Here is a 21657-nt window from a genome sequence, read left to right as displayed (position 1 = left end):
TCCTGGTGTCGTTAGCCTGTTTAGCAGTCATCTAGATGGAATAGCGTCCTAAGCCTTCCACTGACCACCATACTCCAGGTTCTCCTACCCTCTTCCTGGTGTCGTTAGCCTGTTTAGCAGTCATCTACATGGAACAGCGTCCTAAGCCTTCCACTGACCATACTCCAGGTTCTCCTACCCTCTTCCTGGTGTGCTTAGCCTGTTTAGCAGTCATCTACATGGAACAGCGTCCTAAGCCTTCCACTGACCACCATACTCCAGGTTCTCCTACCCTCTTCCTGGTGTGCTTAGCCTGTTTAGCAGTCATCTACATGGAACAGCGTCCTAAGCCTTCCACTAACCACCATACTCCAGGTTCTCCTACCCTCTTCCTGGTGTCGTTAGCCTGTTTAGCAGTCATCTACATGGAACAGCGTCCTAAGCCTTCCACTGACCATACTCCAGGTTCTCCTACCCTCTTCCTGGTGTGCTTAGCCTGTTTAGCAGTCATCTACATGGAACAGCGTCCTAAGCCTTCCACTGACCACCATACTCCAGGTTCTCCTACCCTCTTCCTGGTGTGCTTAGCCTGTTTAGCAGTCATCTACATGGAACAGCGACCTAAGCCGCTGCTCGGCTTCTCTCATCTCTGCCCAGGCTGTAGATTTGACCCTCAGAATTTAAGTAGGACTGCAAGCAGGATAACACCCATGCTTAGACCTGCAGTAAAGGTTTTCTATACAATTATTATTGTACATTAGCTAAAGTGTTTTACTGCTGATCCCTCAACAGCCCCTCCAAAAAATGAAAAAATAAACACAAAATGATGTCCCAGGGTAAGCAGGCTACATTAGGGCCAGGGCAGCCAGCTAACATTGGTCCTTCAATCACACATGGCAAAAGGGCTGCTCCACAGACAGCAGGGCTGGGCACAGATCTGACTGCCAAATTCACCCTTCAGCACTTACAGAATTGACGTGCGCCCATTCCCGGACGGCACGGATCAGTTGCACCTCATCGACGGTCAGCCGATCGCTCTGCAGCACACACAGCAGCGCCGGGGCGGACAGCTCCCGGAAACTCCTGGTCCTGATCACTTCCTGTGACAAAGGGTGAAGCTAGAATTAGAGGGGAAAGCAGTGGAGGCCACGACCTCATAAATCCCACCTCCTTATTTATTCCGTCTGAAATATAAGCACAAATAAACTGAAGTGCTGAGGTGGACCGTCGTGCGTGGACTGCAATGGCTCTAGACTTCAATAGCTGCTTACCGTTTTCATCTCACTGGATTTTTGTGCCATCGATAATTACCTGCCATGATTGTTGTATATCCATAGCTTAGCAATCTTTTCTATCGAGCATGGGAACATCTGCGTTTATGTATTTACACGTCTATACTGCCTTTCAAACAATAGCTTAACGCAGCTTACAATAATACAGATGGAAACATTTATAAAAATAAACACCACGTAAAATACACATCAAACAATCTAAAAGTGCAGAGGTCCGTATTCAGATGCTGGCCAGATAGACTTTGCTGGGATAATATATATATCCAGATGTCAAAGGGAGCTGGATACGTTTATTGGCTAATTTGAGTCCTAAAGTTATCTGGCCCTGTTATCCGGATAAAGCTGAAAAGTGGGTTTATCTGAGTAATTTAGCTGGGTAGCTGGCTCTGTCCTGGAATGCCCCTGCCCCAGTTATCTGACTCTCTCGCAGCCAGTCAGCCTGGCGGAATTTTCAAATGTATGCGTTGTTATTTTAAAACCTGACTTTTATAGAATATAGTATTTCTATTTGCTCATTTTGTGCTCTATGTTAGTTATTTACTTAATCTGAACTCAAGTATGTATTTGTCTTTGTAAACTGATTATATCAGCATGGACATGTGTTATATAAAATGAATAAACATAAGAACATAAGAAATTGCCATGCTGGGTCAGACCAAGGGTCCATTAAGCCCAGCATCCTGTTTCCAACAGAGGCCAAACCAGGCCACAAGGACCTGGCAATTACCCAAACACTAAGAAGATCCCATGCTACTGATGCAATTAATAGCAGTGGCTATTCCCTAAGTAAACTTGATTAATAGCCGTTAATGGACTTCTCCTCCAAGAACTTATCCAAACCTTTTTTAAACCCAGCTACACTAACTGCACTAACCCGCTAATTTAGTAAAATGTGCGGCTTGGCTGCACATTTTGCTTTCTGTATCACGCAGGAATGACTAATAGGGCCATCAACATGCATTTGCATGTTGCGGGCGCTATTAGGTTCAGGGGGGTTGCCCGGAGAAATTAGCGCCTACCCAAAGGTAGGCGCTAAACCTGATCTTGCGCGGTGTCTCCACTGTAATGTGTTCTGTTACAACCCTAAGCTTGGGACTCCCCAGACAGCATGGCTAATTCAGCCTGCTTATCGACAAAAGAGCAAGTTTGCTTACCGTAAATGGTGTTTTCCGAAGACAGCAGGATGAATTAGCCGTACGAACCCTCCCTCCTCCCTGGACAGATCTTTCACCCTTGCAGCCTGGATAGCGCTTGCCTATTGCTTAATCATAAAAGGAGTAATGAACCGCACGTTCATGCAGGAACAGCCGATCAGGCACAGCAGAGCAAAGCTCTGATTACTAGGAGAGAGAGCTCCGCGTGGTACGCTGTCAGATGTCATGCAGACAGCATGGCTAATTCACCCTATCTACGGAAAACATTGCTTACAGTAAGCAAAGTTGCTCATATTTCATAGGTGGGCCCATTCAAGAAGCAGCTGAAAACATGGCTATTTCTTCAGGCATCTGGAGGTCTATACTCAGATGGTTTATCCGGCTAAGGGCCAGATTCATTACAGCTTTTCTCCTATTTTGTATCTATGGGAAAACCCCTTAGTAAATCAGGAATTAAGTTTGGTTCTTAGCCGGACAAAGAGCGGTTTTTGATTTTTCCGCACATTCACGGCTCAGACTTATCCAGCTGTTATCTGAATAAAAACTTAGCCTAAGTCGGAGGTGTTCTGGGGCTGTTTCTGGGCAGGACAGACTTAACTAGACAATGCCGATATTCCGCATTATCCGAGTAAATTATTCAGGTAAGTCTGACTGTGCCACAGCAGTCCTAAGGTTATCTGGATAAACTTTGATTTATTTGGCTATACTCAGTGGTGTAGCCTTGCGCTGAATATCTGCTTCAAGTTATCCGGCCTGAGGTCTTGGTGACCAAAGATCTTTGGATAAGCTTTAATCAAGTTGCTGATCTGCCGTGGGAGAAGAATTTGGGTACTGATGAGGTTCTGAGGAAGATATTTTATGTTATGCAATATTTCATATGATGTTTGGAATGTTTTTATTTTGATGATTATGTTGTATTATTGTATTGTATTGTTATTATGCCTTGGGCATTTTATAAAGGAAGGTGAGGCAGAAATAAAATGTGAAGCTGCTGCTGCTGAGGGAGGTCCCTCAGGTAGGAGGTGGGGGTGTTCACTTAGAGAATAGCCACTGCTATTACTAGCAACAGTGACATGGAATAGACTTAGTGTTTGGGTACTTGCCAGGTTCTCATGGCCTGGATTGGCCTCTGTTGGAAACAGGATGCTGGGCTTGATGGACCCCTTGGTCTGACCCAGTATGGGATGTTCTTATGTTCTTATGTGTAGGAGGCTTCGCTAGATGGCTAAGTTGGGTGCTGTGCTCCTTTGTGAAAGCCACTCCTTTGAGCCTACGTTATAGCAGACTGACTTCCAGCTTCAACTAAGCAGCTGGATTTAATATATTCCTGCTCACTGGGACAGCTGGTGAACTGGAACCAGTTAGAGGTGAAAATTAGCACTTTCTGAATTAGTTTCAGCTCCCACCAACCCAACCACATCTCTAAGGAGAGCCTACAAATATTCACCAAGCAAACACAGGGAGCTATTCTTCACAAGTCCTAGTCTAGCTTGCTACCTCCTGAAGTGCCCCAGTTATAGCCTTTTCAAAATCTACCCCTAAGCTTTTTTTCCCCCAAACATAGAAGGGGAGAAAAGCCTTAGTAAATCAGGCCCTGATGGGCTAGAAATGCTTCCACTCGCTTCTCAGTTGCTCTTTGGCTAAGACTGAAGCATAGGGTTTCAAGCACGATGTGAACTGAGGCCTGAGACAGAGAACCTGTACAATATAAAGATTCATGAAAGCTTTTAGATCCTAGAGCCAAAGCAAAAGGATTAAACCTCCCATAAAACTTTCCAAAAGCGCCAGTCCTGCTTGTCCCAAACAAAGCCTAAGTGGACATGGGGAGTGTGCAGCTGAAAGCGCAGAAGGGGTTTGTTTACAGCTGTCCAGAACATCTGGTGAGCCTGAAGACAAACGTGGGCAGAATGGGGTCCTCACTGGAGGCTGGGCAGAGATGTATTTTTAGACACTTCCTGAGGGGCCGTGCTGCAGGTTTCCATTTGTCTGGGGATGGGTGGTTTCTTACCATGGACTGCTGCTCTGCTTTCCATCCCCCACAGAGCTCCAGCAAGCTTAGCAACTGGCAAACTGCAAAGCAAATTCTGAGGTCTGCCAGACAGCTGGTGGCCTGGGGAGGCAAGTTCAAATGTCCTTTATCCCAGCCAGCATCGCTGTCACAATGAGTGGCACAAATCAATATTAACCCGGGCATCCATGCGAGAAGCAGATGGGCCTCTCACAGGACCCACAGGCTCGCTCTCTGCCTGTGCTCCTCAATCCAAGAGGGCATTCATTCTTTGTAAAGCAGACTGAGAGAGCACATCAGAGGTGTCAGCCGCTGACAGACAGAGGCAAATGTAGTAATGTGTGCTAGGCAGCCGAAATAACCTTGAGTCTGGGACCCTGAATTAGATATCCTCTGCCCTGGGACTCTACCCGGGAAACCCAAGTCAGAGATGCAGAATTATCATCAGACGCTTACAGCAGCGCTCACTGGATGTACAAGTGGATAAGAGTTGGCGGCAGAAGCAGCGTGATAGAGGGATGGTGGGCAGCAATCCGGAGAAGATGAGGAGACAGCCACAGCTGTACATACAGCAATGCTGCTGTAAGTGCCTTCCCTGAAGAGCTTACATAATAAGAGACAGCACTTCGCATGCTGATAACTGCGCTAGCAAGGGCTCCTCCCCACAGAAAAGCACTTTTTAAAATTTCCATCTGTCCAGGGCGCCTTTGTAGTTGTTTTATGTGCACAAATCATGTTGTCACATGCTACACACATTTTTGTGCACACATTGTCAGGTTTATGTCGTTTTTTTAAACTCCCGATGCATTTGCATATCCTTAGCTTACTGCACCAGGAATTCAGTCATTTTTTCAGCCTGCGAGGAAATAAAAGGTGCAAGCACTGTGCTCACATTTGATTATATCGGCCCGAGGCAGGAGAAGCACAAGAGACGGTCCTGAGAGCAGCACACAGAGCTGAGAGTTTTCCTTTCAAAACTGCAGACCGTGCACGCAGAGAACACACCTAGGTTTGAAAATCAAGGCTACCCATCGTTTCCCTACTCCAGACTCTCTCTCCCCAGGAACGCCCCCCGATATCTGGCTACAAGAATGGGCACAGTGGCGGCAATTTTCAAAAAGTAATATTTATCCAAGGAAGTGGCTTTGAAAATCGTCCTGTCCAGATGTTCAACTTAGCAAATATCGACACAGTCCCTCCTGCTCAGAAACTCAGAGCAGACTGCGGCAATGCTTTACACACTGTGGAGTTATAAAAGCAGTCACTCAGAGTCGCTCCCTTTACCTGAATATCTGGCTCATAGGCCTGGCCGAGGAGTACCACCGGCCCAGCTAAGTTTGTATGATGGTGATAAAGGACACGTTTTTAAACAGCTAAACTTCACTTTTAGCCAGTTAAAATCTTCTGAATATTAAGCCCTAGGGGTTCGATATTGAAAGAGCTGCTCACTCTGGGATAATGTTAGCAAGCAGTGAGCAGGCACCAGGACTGGGAGTACCTGCTGGGGAGGCGTCTTTTCCCATCACCAGAGAGAGATTTGGTCAGCCACCACCCCTAGGCACCTGTTCAGTGCATTTTAAATGTAATCTTTATTCTGGAAGAGATATGGAATTTCTTTCAAACAGCGAGCGTAAGTCTTGGCCAAAGTCACCCCCTTCTATGCCCCTTCTTCCTGACGTGCACACAGGTATATACAATGTGTGTTGCTCGCACGAGGCCCCATTATGCGCGTATGTGGCCTTTTTTGTGTGAGCAACACTTTTAAAATCGACCTGAAAGCATGTATTCTGTGCACACATATACTTTATGCACTGAAAGCATTTTTTGTGCACATAAACCATATTTTGTGTACAGAAATCATGTTTTGTGCACATAAAAGTATTTTCTGTGCTCAAAAAATGAGTTTTGCGTGCATAAATCCCAGATGAGACCCCCCACACACACACACACACTTCCCTGAGATTAAACCGTGTATTCAGCCTGTGCTGCGCGCACAGCACACAGCAAACTAATCCGGCTGACTAGCAATTTATTCAGGGATATTCGGCAGTAGAGTCCTGGTGCTGAATTTCCCTTGTAAGTCTTATCAGCTGTGTTTGAATATCTACTTTCTAGCTGATTACGTATTTTATGTTTACTGTTTCTGTCAGCCATCCTGAGTCTTTACGCATACGTGGCGTATAAATGGAAGATATAAATAAATAAACATATGAAGGTAAATTATAAAACGCGGCTCCCGGCGCACGATATAAATAAATAAACATATAAAGGTAAATTATAAAACGCGGCTCCCGGCGCGCGATATAAATAAATAAACATATGAAGGTAAATTATAAAATGCGGCTCCCGGCGCGCGATATAAATAAACATATAAAGGTAAATTATAAAACGCGGCTCCCGGCGCGCGATATAAATAAATAAACATATGAAGGTAAATTATAAAACGCGGCTCCCGGCGCGATATAAATAAACATATAAAGGTAAATTATAAAACGCGGTTCCCGGCGCGTGCACATGGATGCACCGATCTTATAACATGCGCATGTCGACGCACACATGTTATAAAATCCGCTGCCCACGTGTACATGCATGCTCGATTTTATATCGGCGTGCACATGTACACGCGAGTCCCAACCCGCAGGCGTAAGGGAGGGAATTTGTCAGCGTGCTCACAGCGACACGATAGGCCCTTTCCCCAGTTCCCTCCCTCTCTATCCGCCCCAACCCCTTAAACCCACTAACTAAGCGATTCATTTTTGTTTTAAACTTACCTGCTCTCCGGAGCAGCAGTAGCTTGCGCGGGCCGGCGGGCGGCCACTTCAGCGGGGCAGTGCCTAATGGCCATGTCCCAGCCTGCCCAGACCCTGCCTCTGGCCGTGTTTCGGCGCATCCCGGGAGATACGCGTGTGGCTGCTGGCATTTGAAGATACGTGCGTATCTCCCGGTACAGGTGCACATTAGGCAGATAGTGAGCATTGGGTTGAAGCCCCACTTAGAAGCCCAGCGTGCAGGACTAGTCCCCATGCTCATTGCAGGACCTCAGATAAAGACACTGCAGCCCTGGCACCTTTGCAGGTTTGGGGTAGCACTGCAGGGTGGCTGCAAATTTGCTGCCGCCTCAGGCACCGGCCTGCCCCTCACCCACTTCAGGATTTTTCCAGTCAACGTACCTGACACGTACCTGAGTGTGGCTCTCGATGAACGCCAGGCAATGATTCTTCATGTCCCCCTGTCTGTATATCACTGCTGCCTGCAAAACAGAAGACATGGTCTCTCCACTACTGGACTGCTGCCACCGCCCTCGCCCCTCTCACGTCAAAGCCCAAGTCATCTTCCAAAATCAGGCCATTAGGAAACCAGGCCTGCCCTCAAATCCGGGGAAATATGAAGACCTGGGGGCAGGGGCTCAGCCGAGCACACCCTCGGCAATGGCCTTCTGCAGCCCTGTGTGACGTGAAATATTCTCACCGCACAATGCATCTTAACCACTCTTCTCAGAGGCCTCTCTCAGCCACTGGCGCGTCTTACGTTCACACAACGTGAAATAAAGGCAAAGCATCACAGGGAAAGGTGACAAGCAAAAGAGAAAATGACAATAAGGACAATATAGGAATTAAAATTACAAAGCGATGATGTTTATGCTCCTATGAAGGTTCATTTTATTAACACAAGTATTGGTTTAATGCAGTATCTACCTGTATTGTGATTATTCCCATTGATATTTAAATACTTGTGATTTTAAGTCCTATACTGCTCTTATTTTCTTATATTGTCACTACTTTCTTATTATCGTTATCTCCTTTGGTGTGTACCGCTACTTTTCTTGTCATCTTAACTTTAATTTGTTAGATGAGCAATTATCTCATGAAACTATCGCACACACCCTCCTGCGGTTAGCCCTGTGCACTGCCATGCAGGAGATCTTGGGCTGTGATCAGAAGCTCCAGCAGCACCATCCCTGGAGAAGGAGAGAGAGGACAGAACAGCGACTCCTACAGATAGGACGGAGGAGGGTCCTGCAGCAGATTCTACAGGGGCTGAAGGCTGCAGACCCCTCGTGAAGGCTATTTCTGCAGTACTTACTGTGTCTCTGTGCAATGCACAATCAGCACAGCATTCCCCCAGAATCTTCAATTCTTGTACAGAATTTGGGCAACAGTACAGGCCAACAGAAGAGAAAAGCAATGGAAATGGAGCCACACACACACACACACACACCCCTGCCCCAACACGCACCACTGAGCCGGTACCAATCCTGGAGGCACAGTGCCCATGCTGTTACCATGACAAGACCAGTGTCATCAGCTCAAACTCACCCAGAGTTGCCTGGGGCCAGAAGGGACAGATCCTGCATGGCTGGGAAGACTGGTGGAGACCAGCTGGTGGGGTGGATGGGGAGAGAAATTGGTGGAGGAACAAGGCTGGAGAGAGAGAGAGAGAGAGAGAGAGAGAGAGAGAGTGAGAGTGAGTGAGTGAGTGAGTGAGTGTGTGTTGGGGGGGGGGGGGGGAGGTGTAGAGAGAGTGAAGAGGGACACAAGGAAGGGTAGGCTGGAAGGAGGGAGCATTTTCCTACCTTACAGAGAGGGCTTCCATTTTTGGGGGATTTAGTTTGGCAATCTGCAGAGCCTGGGAGGAGCTTGGACCTGCGTAGCAGCACCGACCTCTTAAGATGCGGAGAAAGACCATGCTGGATCATGTGGAAGATCCCAGCAGATCCCAACAGCAAAGTCCATTCACTCCCAAACGTATGAAGTGGAGGCATTCACTTGTACCTGGCTCCTAATTCTTTATAGATCGGTCTTCCAGAAACGTGTACAATCCACATTCTCTAGCAACAAATTCCACAGCTTACATTTTTCATTGACTAAAAATAAAAAAAACCACTTTATAATTTGATTTAAATCTACTCCTAATTAGTTCTATGGAATGTGCCCGTTCCACTCCACTTATGATTTTATAAACTTCGATCATGTCCCCTCTCATCATGTGAGAGAAGGTCCATCCCATTTATCATTTTATGATTTTATAAACTTCGATCATGTCCCCTCTCATCATGTGAGAGAAGGTCCATCTCCTTTATCATTTTTATTTTATCAAATTGTTTATTGATTTTTTTTATTAGTTTTTAATGTAAATTTTCCATTTAATATAGTTAAAATTGCCATTTCTTTACATTTGTTTTTATTGTATTTTTTTATTGATTGATCTTTATTATTTTACCCTGTTTATTGTATTATCCCATTTATTAATTTTGTAAACTACTTTGATATCTCAATGGAATTGCGATAATTAAATAAATTGCGATCAATTAAATAAATGAAACTAAACTATGTAACTACATCTCAGAGCTCTTTAGAGCTGCTAAGAGACCCAGTTTCTAGAGGCAGACATTAGACCAGACCTGGCTTTCTGATACTTGCTCCTGATAAATTCTGCATGCTTGAAGTGGACAGACTACAAATCCCACAATGCACTGGAATATATTCATAAAAACAGACATCAAAGGTCCTCCTTCAAAATCCAAGTCACCTCACAGTTTGCCAGCTTCAGAGATTAATAATTCATCTGTACGGAGAAACTGTGTGCAAATTATAGTGTATCAATAAAAGAGAAAAGAAAGTCCTTTTACTGCAGTACATCTCCAAGCCACCAAAATATTGTGTAACAGGACACCTGGCCTCCAAGCTCAAATAATCAGTTTGTTTATGGCATAAACAAGCCATCTAAAGACAGCCGGTTTAACCTGACGTCGTTTGTGGTAGGAAAACAAGCCACCACCTTCAGTAAAAACAAAGAGTTAGCTGTTGGCCTGGTTTCTGTTTTGAAAGCCTGCCCAATGCGCCCCCACACCATGGCCCAGCTCCTGGTGCTGTAAACAGGAAGCAGCCTGCTTTCCAGCGTGGCTTGTCGTCACTCGCGCAGCACACGGTCAAGTTCACGTCACTCTGGTCACACTAAGGACACCAAGCCGATCGCGTCGGGATGATCTCCATCAGAACATGCAAGACGACAACGTACACGATGTATGTGGTGGAAAATAAAGAAGATGGGAGCCTGATGAATAGTGCGATGGCGGCTCAGCTTTACATGTGGCTCCTCACTCATTCACTGATGGCGCCTCAGAGAGTGCAGTGTGCAGACGCTCCTGCTGCTTTTCAGCGCACAGATTAAACATTTTTTAACTCCCGATGCAGCAAGCTAATGCTATGCAAATGCATGGGGAGTTTTAGAAAAGCATGTTAACTGCAGAATGTGCATTTTAACTTGGGGGGAGTCCCCGACAGGCCGATGGAGATCAAGGTGGCTAACCACAGCCATGCTTAGCCACCGACACCACTTAGTGGATAAGTTAATATTCATCTGGCAAGTGTTCCTGACAACTTTTTTTTTTTAAACCAATTTTCACGTTTGAACTGCCAGTGCAGTAGCGCTGGAAGCTTTCCATCTCTGACCTGCAGCTGTTTCCAGCGCTGGGCCAATGCACCTCTCTGCTTGGAGGAACATGCTACGTTTCCCGGTTGTGGCACGCAGCCGTGACTGGCTACACTTACCCCCACAGACCCGGGACACTGCCATCTTGCTACCTTCCTAGCCCCTCCTTAGGTGTGCACGTGTGGCATGCACTGAATCTAAAGGTCCTGCGGCAGGAACAGCAGCTCGGGTGCTCTCTGACGACGTTAGTGCGGCTGAGTATTTAAACCCCAGCCAGCTCCAAGCCAATTCCTCAGCCATGGGTCCCATGACTAGCTAGCAGATCGTGTTGACTCGTCCAGCCTCGTCCTGTCCACCTGCCTTGTCCTTGGAATCTTGATTTTGCTCGATTCTCCAGTTCTGCTCTCACCTATGGACTTGACGTCTCCCTTGTTATCTGCCTGGACCTGACCCTGCCTCCGTCCTGCTTGCTGTCTGCTCTGACTCTTGGCCCATCTTTGGACTATCTCTTGGATCACCCTCAGGATCCACCTAAGTCCTGCTGGACCCTGGAATCCAAGGGCTCAATCTGCAGGTGAAGCTTCGGCCTATCCCAGACATCAAAGGTGTTTGCCAGCCGTCGGAGGAGGCCTAGTAGGTTCGCCTACTAGGCAGCATCAACCTTGCTATAGCTCAAGGACTCATAATCCTTACAGAGTACAGGATTTCCATGCAAGGGGGCTAAACAGTGCTCCGTGTTGGAATGCACATTAACCGTGCACGAAACTCCTTGCGGATTCAGCAGTAAGTCTGGCCTGCAGAAAATGTGCATTGACGTGCAGGCAGAAAGGGGCATTCAGCTGAAGAAAACTTTCTGCATCGGCCTGAAAGACGTGGAGGGAGCATGAGGAGGGGATATCTTCAGAGAGAGAAAAGTTATTAACCTGCATCTAGGTTCTCCAAAGACAGCAGGATAAAATCAGTCCTAGCCGGCGGCCATCCAATGGTGCTGGGTGGGAACAGTTCCTCCATCCTGGACCAGACAGGCTCCATCTCACTCTCCCTCTTTGGTCTTCAAGAAACAAGGAGGTAAAAAAAAGACAGCTGGGTCACCATCTGCTAAGGGGCTCTCTGTGCTGAAGTAGGTGGAGACACATCCTCCTCTGATATGGGATCCTCCTTACTAGATACTGCAGTGGCAGCTTAGTGGAGCAGGCACTCAGGCCTGGGGGACGCTCGGCACTAGATGCAGCAACGCTCTGTTTTTTTGGTTGGAGACCAAGTGCGCCATCTGCACCAGTACTACTTGCTTTGCACCAAGGCTCTCCTTTCTATTGTGGATGGTTATGTTTCTTGGTGCTGAGGAAACTGAGTGGGCCTTAGACAGCATTGCAGCGCTCTGCAACAGAGCACCTGACTGCACCTTGATCTGCATCGCAAACTCCGTGCTGAGGTCACTGAAGGCACCTTAGATGGCGCCAGGGAAGAAGAAGCTGCCCGCTCCATGGAAGTCCTCCATGACGTGGAAGACAACAGAGCTCCTCACTGAGGCATCAAGCCAGGGTCCACCCCAGCAGAACTCTGTGCTGACAGAGGGAGCCATTCCCAAAGGGCATTCCTTGCACCCTCTGGCTGCTCTTTTGGTGCCTCCTACAGTGACTTAAGGCTTCTGTACCAAGCTCAGGTCCTTACTTGTGACAAATCTGGAAACCACTGCCGACAGGAGGGAAGGTGCGATCTGATGAGGTGGAGGGGCTAGGGCTAACTTCCACAGGTCGTGCCCAGAGACATTCGGGACACTGTGGCCCGGGCCCAGGCAGCAGATGTCCATCATGGACATCGAGTTCCTAAACCTGCTACCTATGGGCTTCCTCACCTTAGACTTCTCCATACTTCTTTTCTTCTTATTTTTGGGAGGACTTAACATTTCTTTTTGAGGAGCTGTCAAGGCAGTGGTGAAAATCGGAATGTGCAACTTGCAAATTTGAATAAAAACCACAAATTCAGAAACCACCTGGGAAACCCATCCGTGCAGAAGCTTGAATGAAGACAGGCTGAGGGGCCTAGAGAGCACCCGTGCATGCTCAGAGAGACCTTCACACTCTGGGAACCGGGTCCTCGCTGTTGCCATCAGCTGATGTCACCCGTTGGTTAGGGCCAATTTAATCCTGCTGGTTGATGAAGAATGAATATGGCATCACGGAAGGTTCTTTTTAAACGTATGTGTATTCACGTGAGTAATTACATACAACACAATCATGAACAGCTTGTAAAAAATAATCAACAAAGATATCATCTAACCAGAAACTATTCTCCTGTAAACTCACATTTACAAGTGTAAGCTTGTTAGATCCCCCTGCCTTTCATACCAGACATACCAGACACACCCACCTGGTGAAAGATCTTATTCAATTCTGATAGATGCTATTTAGAAAATATTTGTCATGTGTTCCCATAGGTGGAAATATCCACGTTGGGTTAATAAACTTTTTTGTCCCTAGAGGTTTTGCTGTCTCATTTGTTCCATTTCTGTCTTCCAGGCACAAAATGGTTGGCATCAGAGATGTGGTGTCTTTGTTTTCTGTTCTGTGCTGTATAAAATCTGTCCCCTATCATGACATTAATCCCTCACCATTCAATTACTGCTTAACATTTCTGTAGCACTACTCGACGTATGCAGCGCTGTACGAAATGCACAACAAATGGTCCCTGCTCAATACAGCTTACAATCCAATCAAGACAAAAGACTTAGAGCGTTCCATATAGTAAGGCAGTGGTTAAAAATAATTAATGAGGCTAAAAGCAGACAATCAGGCATAGGATTTAAAAGAGGTTTCAAAAAGGTGGGTCTTTAGATGGGATTTACACATGGCGAGAGAGGGAGCAGGACGCACCAGTTCAGGAAGACTATTCCACGTAACCGGGCAGTAGAAAGGAAAGGCATGGATAGGAGTGACTTGTCTGATAAGCGGAGTGAATTAGGAGGGGTGTAGGGAGAAATAAGGAGGAGAGGTAGTGAGGAGTGCAGAGTGAAGGCTCTTGTAGGTGGGAAAGAGGAGCTTGAACTGTAAGTGAGAAGAGATAGGGAGCCAATGTGGTGACTTCAGAAGAAGGGTTATGTGAGTGAAAGATAAGTCGCACAACTGAATTTAGGGCAGAGAGATGGCTCCCTGGGAGACCTGTGAGGAGCAGGCTGTGATGAGAGAGTGGATAGGGGTTCTGGTTGTGTGATCAGAAAGGAAGGGATGGATTTTGGTGATGTTATAGAGAAAGAAATGGCAGGTTTTAGCAGAGTTTTGGATATGCATAGAGAAGGAGAGAGAGGAGTCGAAGATGACTCCTAGGTTCCAGGCTGATGGGACCGGGAGGATGACCATGTTATCCACAGAAAGAGGGAAAGGCGGAAGAGGGGAGGTGGGCTTGGGGGGAGATCAGGAGCTCTGTCTTGGCCATGTTGAGTTAAAGTGGCAGTAGGACATCCAGGCAGCAAGCTGAGAACTGGGACTGGATTTCTGAGGAACTTTTCATGTAAAGAGGTAAATCTGGGAGGCATAAAAATGGTCTCGAAATTCTGGTGAAGCTCCGAGTGCTGCTTCCATCCTAAACAAAGCTGAGGTAAAGAATCTTTCTAGCCTTCCACAAGTCCTCCGACATCGCCAGATGAAACAATCGTGAAACCCTCTGTGCCTTCCACCTCCTTATAGGGTTTGTCTGCCATTATTGGGTGGTTTACAGAAGCTTAATATCCCTTCAGATTTACTTTGTGGTTTTAGGACACCTGCTACTTGCTATCAGGCCGATACAGTACAGTGCGCTCCAGTGGACTGTTGAACGGCATTTGGACGCACTTTTTCAACGCGCTAGCTTTACCCCTTATTCAGTAAGGGGTAATAGCGCGTCGAAAACGTGCGTCCAACCCCCCGAGACTAATAGCGCCCGCAACATGCAAATGCAATGAAGGAATTTCCTGCCAACCCCAGGAAGTTGTAATATGACCATGTTCTGTGAGTGTTCTAAGGGCAGGAAGCCAGTGTAATTGTAATATGACCATGTTCTGTGAGTGTTCTAAGGTCAGGAAGCCAGTGTAATTGTAATATGACCATGTTCTGTGAGTGTTCTAAGGTCAGGAAGCCAGTGTAATTGTAATATGACCATGTTCTGCGAGTGTTCTAAGGTCAGGAAGCCAGTGTAATTGTAATATGACCATTTTCTGTGAGTGTTCTAAGGTCAGGAAGCCAGTGTAATTGTAATATGACCATGTTCTGTGAGTGTTCTAAGGTCAGGAAGCCAGTGTAATTGTAATATGACCATGTTCTGTGAGTGTTCTAAGGTCAGGAAGCCAGTGTAATTGTAATATGACCATGTTCTGTGAGTGTTCTAAGGTCAGGAAGCCAGTGTAATTGTAATGTGACCATGTTCTGTGAGTGTTCTAAGGGCAGGAAGCCAGTGTAATTGTAATGTGACCATGTTCTGTGAGTGTTCTAAGGTCAGGAAGCCAGTGTAATTGTAATATGACAATGTTCTGTGAGTGTTCTAAGGTCAGGAAGCCAGTGTAATTGTAATATGACCATGTTCTGTGAGTGTTCTAAGGTCAGGAAGCCAGTGTAATTGTAATATGACCATGTTCTGCGAGTGTTCTAAGGTCAGGAAGCCAGTGTAATTGTAATATGACCATGTTCTGTGAGTGTTCTAAGGTCAGGAAGCCAGTGTAATTGTAATATGACCATGTTCTGCGAGTGTTCTAAGGTCAGGAAGCCAGTGTAATTGTAATGTGACCATGTTCTGTGAGTGTTCTAAGGGCAGGAAGCCAGTGTAATTGTAATGTGACCATGTTCTGTGAGTGTTCTAAGGTCAGGAAGCCAGTGTAATTGTAATATGACAATGTTCTGTGAGTGTTCTAAGGGCAGGAAGCCAGTGTAATTGTAATATGACCATGTTCTGCGAGTGTTCTAAGGTCAGGAAGCCAGTGTAATTGTAATATGACCATGTTCTGTGAGTGTTCTAAGGTCAGGAAGCCAGTGTAATTGTAATATGACCATGTTCTGCGAGTGTTCTAAGGTCAGGAAGCCAGTGTAATTGTATTGTGACCATGTTCTGTGAGTGTTCTAAGGTCAGGAAGCCAGTGTAATTGTATTGTGACCATGTTCTGTGAGTGTTCTAAGGTCAGGAAGCCAGTGTAATTGTATTGTGACCATGTTCTGTGAGTGTTCTAAGGTCAGGAAGCCAGTGTAATTGTAATATGACAATGTTCTGTGAGTGTTCTAAGGGCAGGAAGCCAGTGTAATTGTAATATGACCATGTTCTGCGAGTGTTCTAAGGTCAGGAAGCCAGTGTAATTGTAATATGACCATGTTCTGTGAGTGTTCTAAGGTCAGGAAGCCAGTGTAATTGTAATATGACCATATTCTGCGAGTGTTCTAAGGTCAGGAAGCCAGTGTAATTGTAAATTGACCATGTTCTGTGAGTGTTCTAAGGTCAGGAAGCCAGTGTAATTGTAATATGACCATGTTCTGTGAGTGTTCTAAGGTCAGGAAATGTTATTGGTCAGGAAGCCAGTGTGCTGGGGTACCACTGGTTCTGTAGTACCAGCTCCAGAGACACCTAGTGTCAGGACCCTGCCCCACTTCTGGACACTGTTACTGGAGCTCCCACAGGCACTGGCTAGTTACAGTGACTTGATTAGGTAGTGTTTACTGGATAATCCCTGCTCCTTTTCTCTGTTTGTTGTTGGCTGGTTAAAACTTTTACTGTATCTCCTTTTTTTTTTTTATAAACTGTTCTTAGCCTGTGTCTGTGACTAATTGACAATCCCAGTATTTTTTGTATTTGATCTAGGAACAGTGTGACCCCCTGGGCTTTGTAGGATCTTAGTGTCTCCAGATACCTCTAGGAAATAGCTTGTGGGCAGGGTACTTACCCAAGGGCAAGAGAGAACCCAGCTGGTAGGGGGGTGGGTGTTGCCAGATGAGGGGCACATGCGCAGGTGAAGACAAGCCTGAGTCGTGTTTGGCCCAACAGTCCAGCCAATTAACCCTGAGTACATGATGACTTATGTGCAATGTTTACCGTCACTCTGTCTAATTCTTCCCAAGGGACTGATTTATTAAGTGTTTTCTGTTCTTCTGTGCCTATGGCGAAAACGTTCGATAAATCAGGTTCTCCTCTGCAGCAACAGAGAAAGGGAGAGCGAGTCATAGCTTCAAGCAAAGCCTCTTTTTCTTGCAACCTGGACCCTTGTCAGGTTGTTATATATTTTATTCACCCAGATCTCTCCTTGTTCCACTGCTCTGCTAAAATCAATTAAAGAGGACATTGCTTTGCCGATCGCCAACATCGTCAACTCCTCTCTAATTTCCGGATCATTTCCAAATTCATTGAAACAAACCATTATTTCTCCCATACCTAAGAATCAAAGCAACACTCCTCCTGACTACAACAGTTGCGCCCGGTCTCTGCACTTCCATTCATTGCCAAAATCATTGAATCCGAGGTACTAAAACAACTCTCCGAATATTTGGATCGGCATTCCATTTTAGATCAATATCAGTTTGGATTTAGGCCTCATCACAGCACCGAAACTCTTCTCTCCTGCACGGACATCCTATACCGTTGGTTCGATTCCGCCACTTCTTACACGTATATCTTCCTGGACTTTCGATACCATTAATCATGACATTTTACTCTCCTGCTTTTCCAATATTGGCTTAACTAGTACTGTCTTAAAATGGTTTAAATCATATCTTCTTAACACAACCCAGTCTGTTATCATTTATGCTAGCACTTCTTCCTGGTTCCCTTTAAACACTGCTGCTCCCCAAGGATCAGCTCTTTCCGCTGCACTGTTCAATATCTATCTTTCACCACTGTGTCAACTCTTATCTACTTTGGGAGTTTCATATCGCATTTATGCAGATGACATGCAGTTTTTTCCCCACGTGACATGACTGGGGATCAACCGTACGCTATATGTTTATCTTATTTCAAAACTTAGCTATTCCACCATAAACTGAGCCTTAACCTATCCAAGAAAGAAATCATGATTTTGGGCAACTCCTTCTTCACCAGCATTCCTACACATATCACTGTCGATAATATCAACATTAATATAACAAACAAAGCACGCAATTTGGGAGTATACGTTGACCCCAAACTTAATTTCCAGCCACACATTCAATCAATTGTTAAATCTTCCTTTTATAAAATCCGTTAAAACACATCAAACCATTACTGGAACACGAAGCATCCTGTACTGTCCTTCAGTCCATTGTATTAACCGGTTTAGATGACACCCGCCTCGTCCTCTGCAGCTTGCAGAGAATTCAGCTGGCTCGCTTACTTTCCAGCGCCAAGTTTTCTGATCACATTACAAACTGCTCACTGTCATTCATAATCTAATTCATAACAAAAACTGCTGGCTTTCCTCAACTTTACATTTGTACACTCCCTCTCGAGACTTAAGATCACCATCTCCCAATTTTACCAGGCTGGGCATTACACGTGAAAGATCCTTCTCCATTGCTGGTCCTATTATTTGGAAGACTCTTCCCACATCTATGCCACTTATAACTGATAACAAGGAATTTAAAAAAACACTAAAAACTCACCTGTTCAAATCTGCCTTCCCAGACCAGTGAACACTCTAACCTCTTCTATTTCATCTGTCCCATAATCTCTTCATTTCTCATGTCTTTTGCTCCTTTCTCATTTTTCCCCTTTATTTTGTGTTATTTTATTTGAGACTACCTGATTAAGTTGTTAGTATTTTTATTATGTTGTTGTCTATTTTATTTTGTATTTGAATTATTTAATATTATTTATTATGCATGATTTCCGAACTGCAGAGGGTGCGGTACATAAGAACTTTTAAGTAAATAAATAAATACATTAACCCTCTATGGTCACAAAACTCACACTCTTTTCAGTCTGGATTTTACTCTGGCCACAGCTCTCACCCACACGAACAGCAATCTTATGCTCTGGGCACGAAAGCTCTCTCTTCCTCCTTTCTTCCTAGACTCGTGGGCTGCCTTTTACCACCAGCTATCAGCCGATATAAAATCACAAATGTCAGTGAAAGTTCATCTATTAAAAAGAAGAACTTTTAGTTTGTCGTTACAACCACAAAGATTTGTGCTTTTCAGCTTCCATTTTTAAAGATGGCAGGGAACAATGGTGAAATGAGCATCACCACGAGCAGCGGGGCCTGCAAAGAGCCATGTGCACCAGAAGCACTGGAGATTGACATTACAGAACATCTGTCAGCAAAGGAGGCAAAAAGCTTGCATATAAAACTATTTTTAAATATCTGGGACACCTACCTTCAATCTCTACCTCACAGGGCAAGAGGTAAAGGGATCATCTGCTGCTACTGGACTGGCAATTGGTGCCAGTGCTCTCCTCCTTGCTAGCACAGCATGGCCGCTTCACACCTTCTTTGGATGTGATGTGTGGGGGAGTTTGGAATGGGATTTGGGGGAGTGTAATGGGAATATTCCTAGGCATGGAGAGCTGTACTGTGGGCAGAACAGCATGGGGAGCAACAGAAGCAATCGAGTACACTTGCTCCATTTTCTAAGTTTAAATGCAAAGCGACAGGGTTAATAACAGTGCAGGAAAGGTGAATGAACTGCAGTGCGGTCCCTGCAATCCTCCTCCTCCATCGGTATTCAGAGATACAGGAAGGCTCAGACTCTCTCTGCTCTCTTTCCCACCAGCATTCATACTGGAAAAAGGAATCTCCCCAGGGCCAAGCTGTATTCCTGCTTTCCACAGAGGACTCCACATGGTCTGTCCGCCCTCTGTGCTGGAAGGAGGCGAGTCACCAGGGCCATGGCCCAGCCAACCTGTCACAGCATCAGCAAGTAGAGAGGAGGAAAGGACTTTCAGTTGGTTTGTCTGCTGCCTCGACTTAATCTGTGCTCTTCATGTGTCCTCCCACATTAAGGCTGTACACTTACTAAAAAGGTCAGCTCTGTTCAGCTTGGAGAAGAGACGGCTGAGGGGGCATATGATAGAGGTCTACAAACCCACAAAAGGACTTGAACATGTAAATGTGAATCGCTTATTTACTCTTTCGGAAATACAAGGACAAGGGGGCAACTCCATGAAGTTAGCAAGTAGCACATTTAAAACAAATGGGAGAAAATTCTTTTTAACTCAGCGCATATTTAAGCTCTGGAATTCATTGCCAGAGGATGTGGTTATGGCAGTTAGTTTAACTGGGATTAAAAAAGGTTTGGATAAGTTCCTAGAGGAAAAATCCATAAACTGCTATCAATAAGGACTAGTAGCTTGGAATCTATTTGGGTACTTGCCAGGTATTTGTGGATAACCTGCACGGAGCGGCAGTTACTACCCTTAACAGAAACATGGGGTTAACCTGCAGGGAGCAGCAGTTACTACCCTTAACAGAAACATGGGGTATCCTGCAGGGAGCGGCAGTTACTACTCTTAACAGAAACATGGGGTAACCTGCAGGGAGTGGCAGTTACTGCCCTTAACAGAAACATGGGGGTAACCTGCAGGGAGCGGCAGTTACTACCCTTAACAGAAACATGGGGGTAACCTGCAGAGAGCGGCAGTTACTACCCTTAACAGAAACATGGGGTAACCTGCACGGAGCGGCAGTTAGTACCCTTAACAGAAACATGGGGTAACCTGCACGGAGCGGCAGTTAGTACCCTTAACAGAAACATGGGGGTAACCTGCAGAGAGCGGCAGTTACTGCCCTTAACAGAAACATGGGGGTAACCTGCAGGGAGCGGCAGTTACTACCCTTAACAGAAACATGGGGGTAACCTGCACGGAGCGGCAGTTACTGCCCTTAACAGAAACATGGGGGTAACCTGCACAGAGCGGCAGTTACTACCCTTAACAGAAACATGGGGGTAACCTGCAGGGAGCGGCAGTTATTACCCTTAACAGAAACATGGGGTAACCTGCAGGGAGCGGCAGTTACTGCCCTTAACAGAAACATGGGGGTAACCTACACGGAGCGGAAGTTACTGCCCTTAACAGAAACATGGGGGTAACCTGCACAGAGCGGCAGTTGCTACCCTTAACAGAAACATGGGGGTAACCTGCACGGAGCGGCAGTTACTACCGTTAACAGAAACATGGGGTAACCTGCACGGAGCGGCAGTTACTACCCTTAACAGAAACATGGGGGTAACCTGCACGGAGCGGCAGTTGCTACCATGATTAACTTGCTATTCAGACTGGATGGACTATTTGGTCTTTTTCTGCCGTCATTGTTATGTTTCCTTTCCAGGCCTTCTCAATGCCACTTTGAAATTTCTATGTATTGATAAGATACCAGCCTGGGGCTCTAACAAAGTCCAGCATAAGAGCGCCTCAGTTTACTTAGAGTCGAGTTAACAAGGGTGATTAAGGTGAGTAAAGGAGCTTGGGGGTTTGCTTTGGTGGTTTTTCTGGAAGGATGCACTGCAGACCCAGGGGCCAGGAGACTATGACTGATTATTTCTTCAGTACCGCAAGGCAAGTTACACTCAGATGCTGTCCCCAGAGAGCTTACAATCTAAGGGCCTCATTTGCTGAGCATTTCCCCCAGTCACAGAATGGGAGAACAGCCTTAGTAAATCAGGCCCTGAGGCAATGGGAGATGAAGCCACTCGCCCAAGGTCACCAGCAGCAGCAGCAGCAGTAGGATTTGAAGTCTGCCCGCACCTCTAACTGCTAGGCCTCTGCACTCTTTACAAAATCATCTCAACTTCGGGCCCACCCAACATCGGGGAAAAACCAGGAGAAACCTCTACGGTCAAGAAAGTAAGTGGAAAATAACTGAAATAACGCA

General features: G+C 45.9%; 1 protein-coding gene across 4 annotated transcripts in view; it reads right to left on the bottom strand.

The window, feature by feature from the left end:
* Nucleotides 1-21657, bottom strand: part of LOC115100189 (BTB/POZ domain-containing protein 19-like) — an 84197-nt gene that overhangs the window by 11976 nt on the left and 50564 nt on the right. For all 4 annotated transcript variants that reach the window (XM_029618500.1, XM_029618502.1, XM_029618499.1 and 1 more), the window contains 2 exons: nt 7615-7683; nt 948-1079 (listed from right to left, as the gene is read on the bottom strand). In XM_029618500.1, the coding sequence (XP_029474360.1) occupies nt 948-1079; nt 7615-7683 (201 nt within the window). The remainder of the gene's footprint in view (nt 1-947; nt 1080-7614; nt 7684-21657) is intronic.

This window comes from Rhinatrema bivittatum, chromosome 10, assembly GCF_901001135.1.
Source record: "Rhinatrema bivittatum chromosome 10, aRhiBiv1.1, whole genome shotgun sequence".
Classification (NCBI taxonomy): domain Eukaryota; kingdom Metazoa; phylum Chordata; class Amphibia; order Gymnophiona; family Rhinatrematidae; genus Rhinatrema; species Rhinatrema bivittatum.
This window is presented reverse-complemented; position numbering and strand designations above follow the sequence as displayed.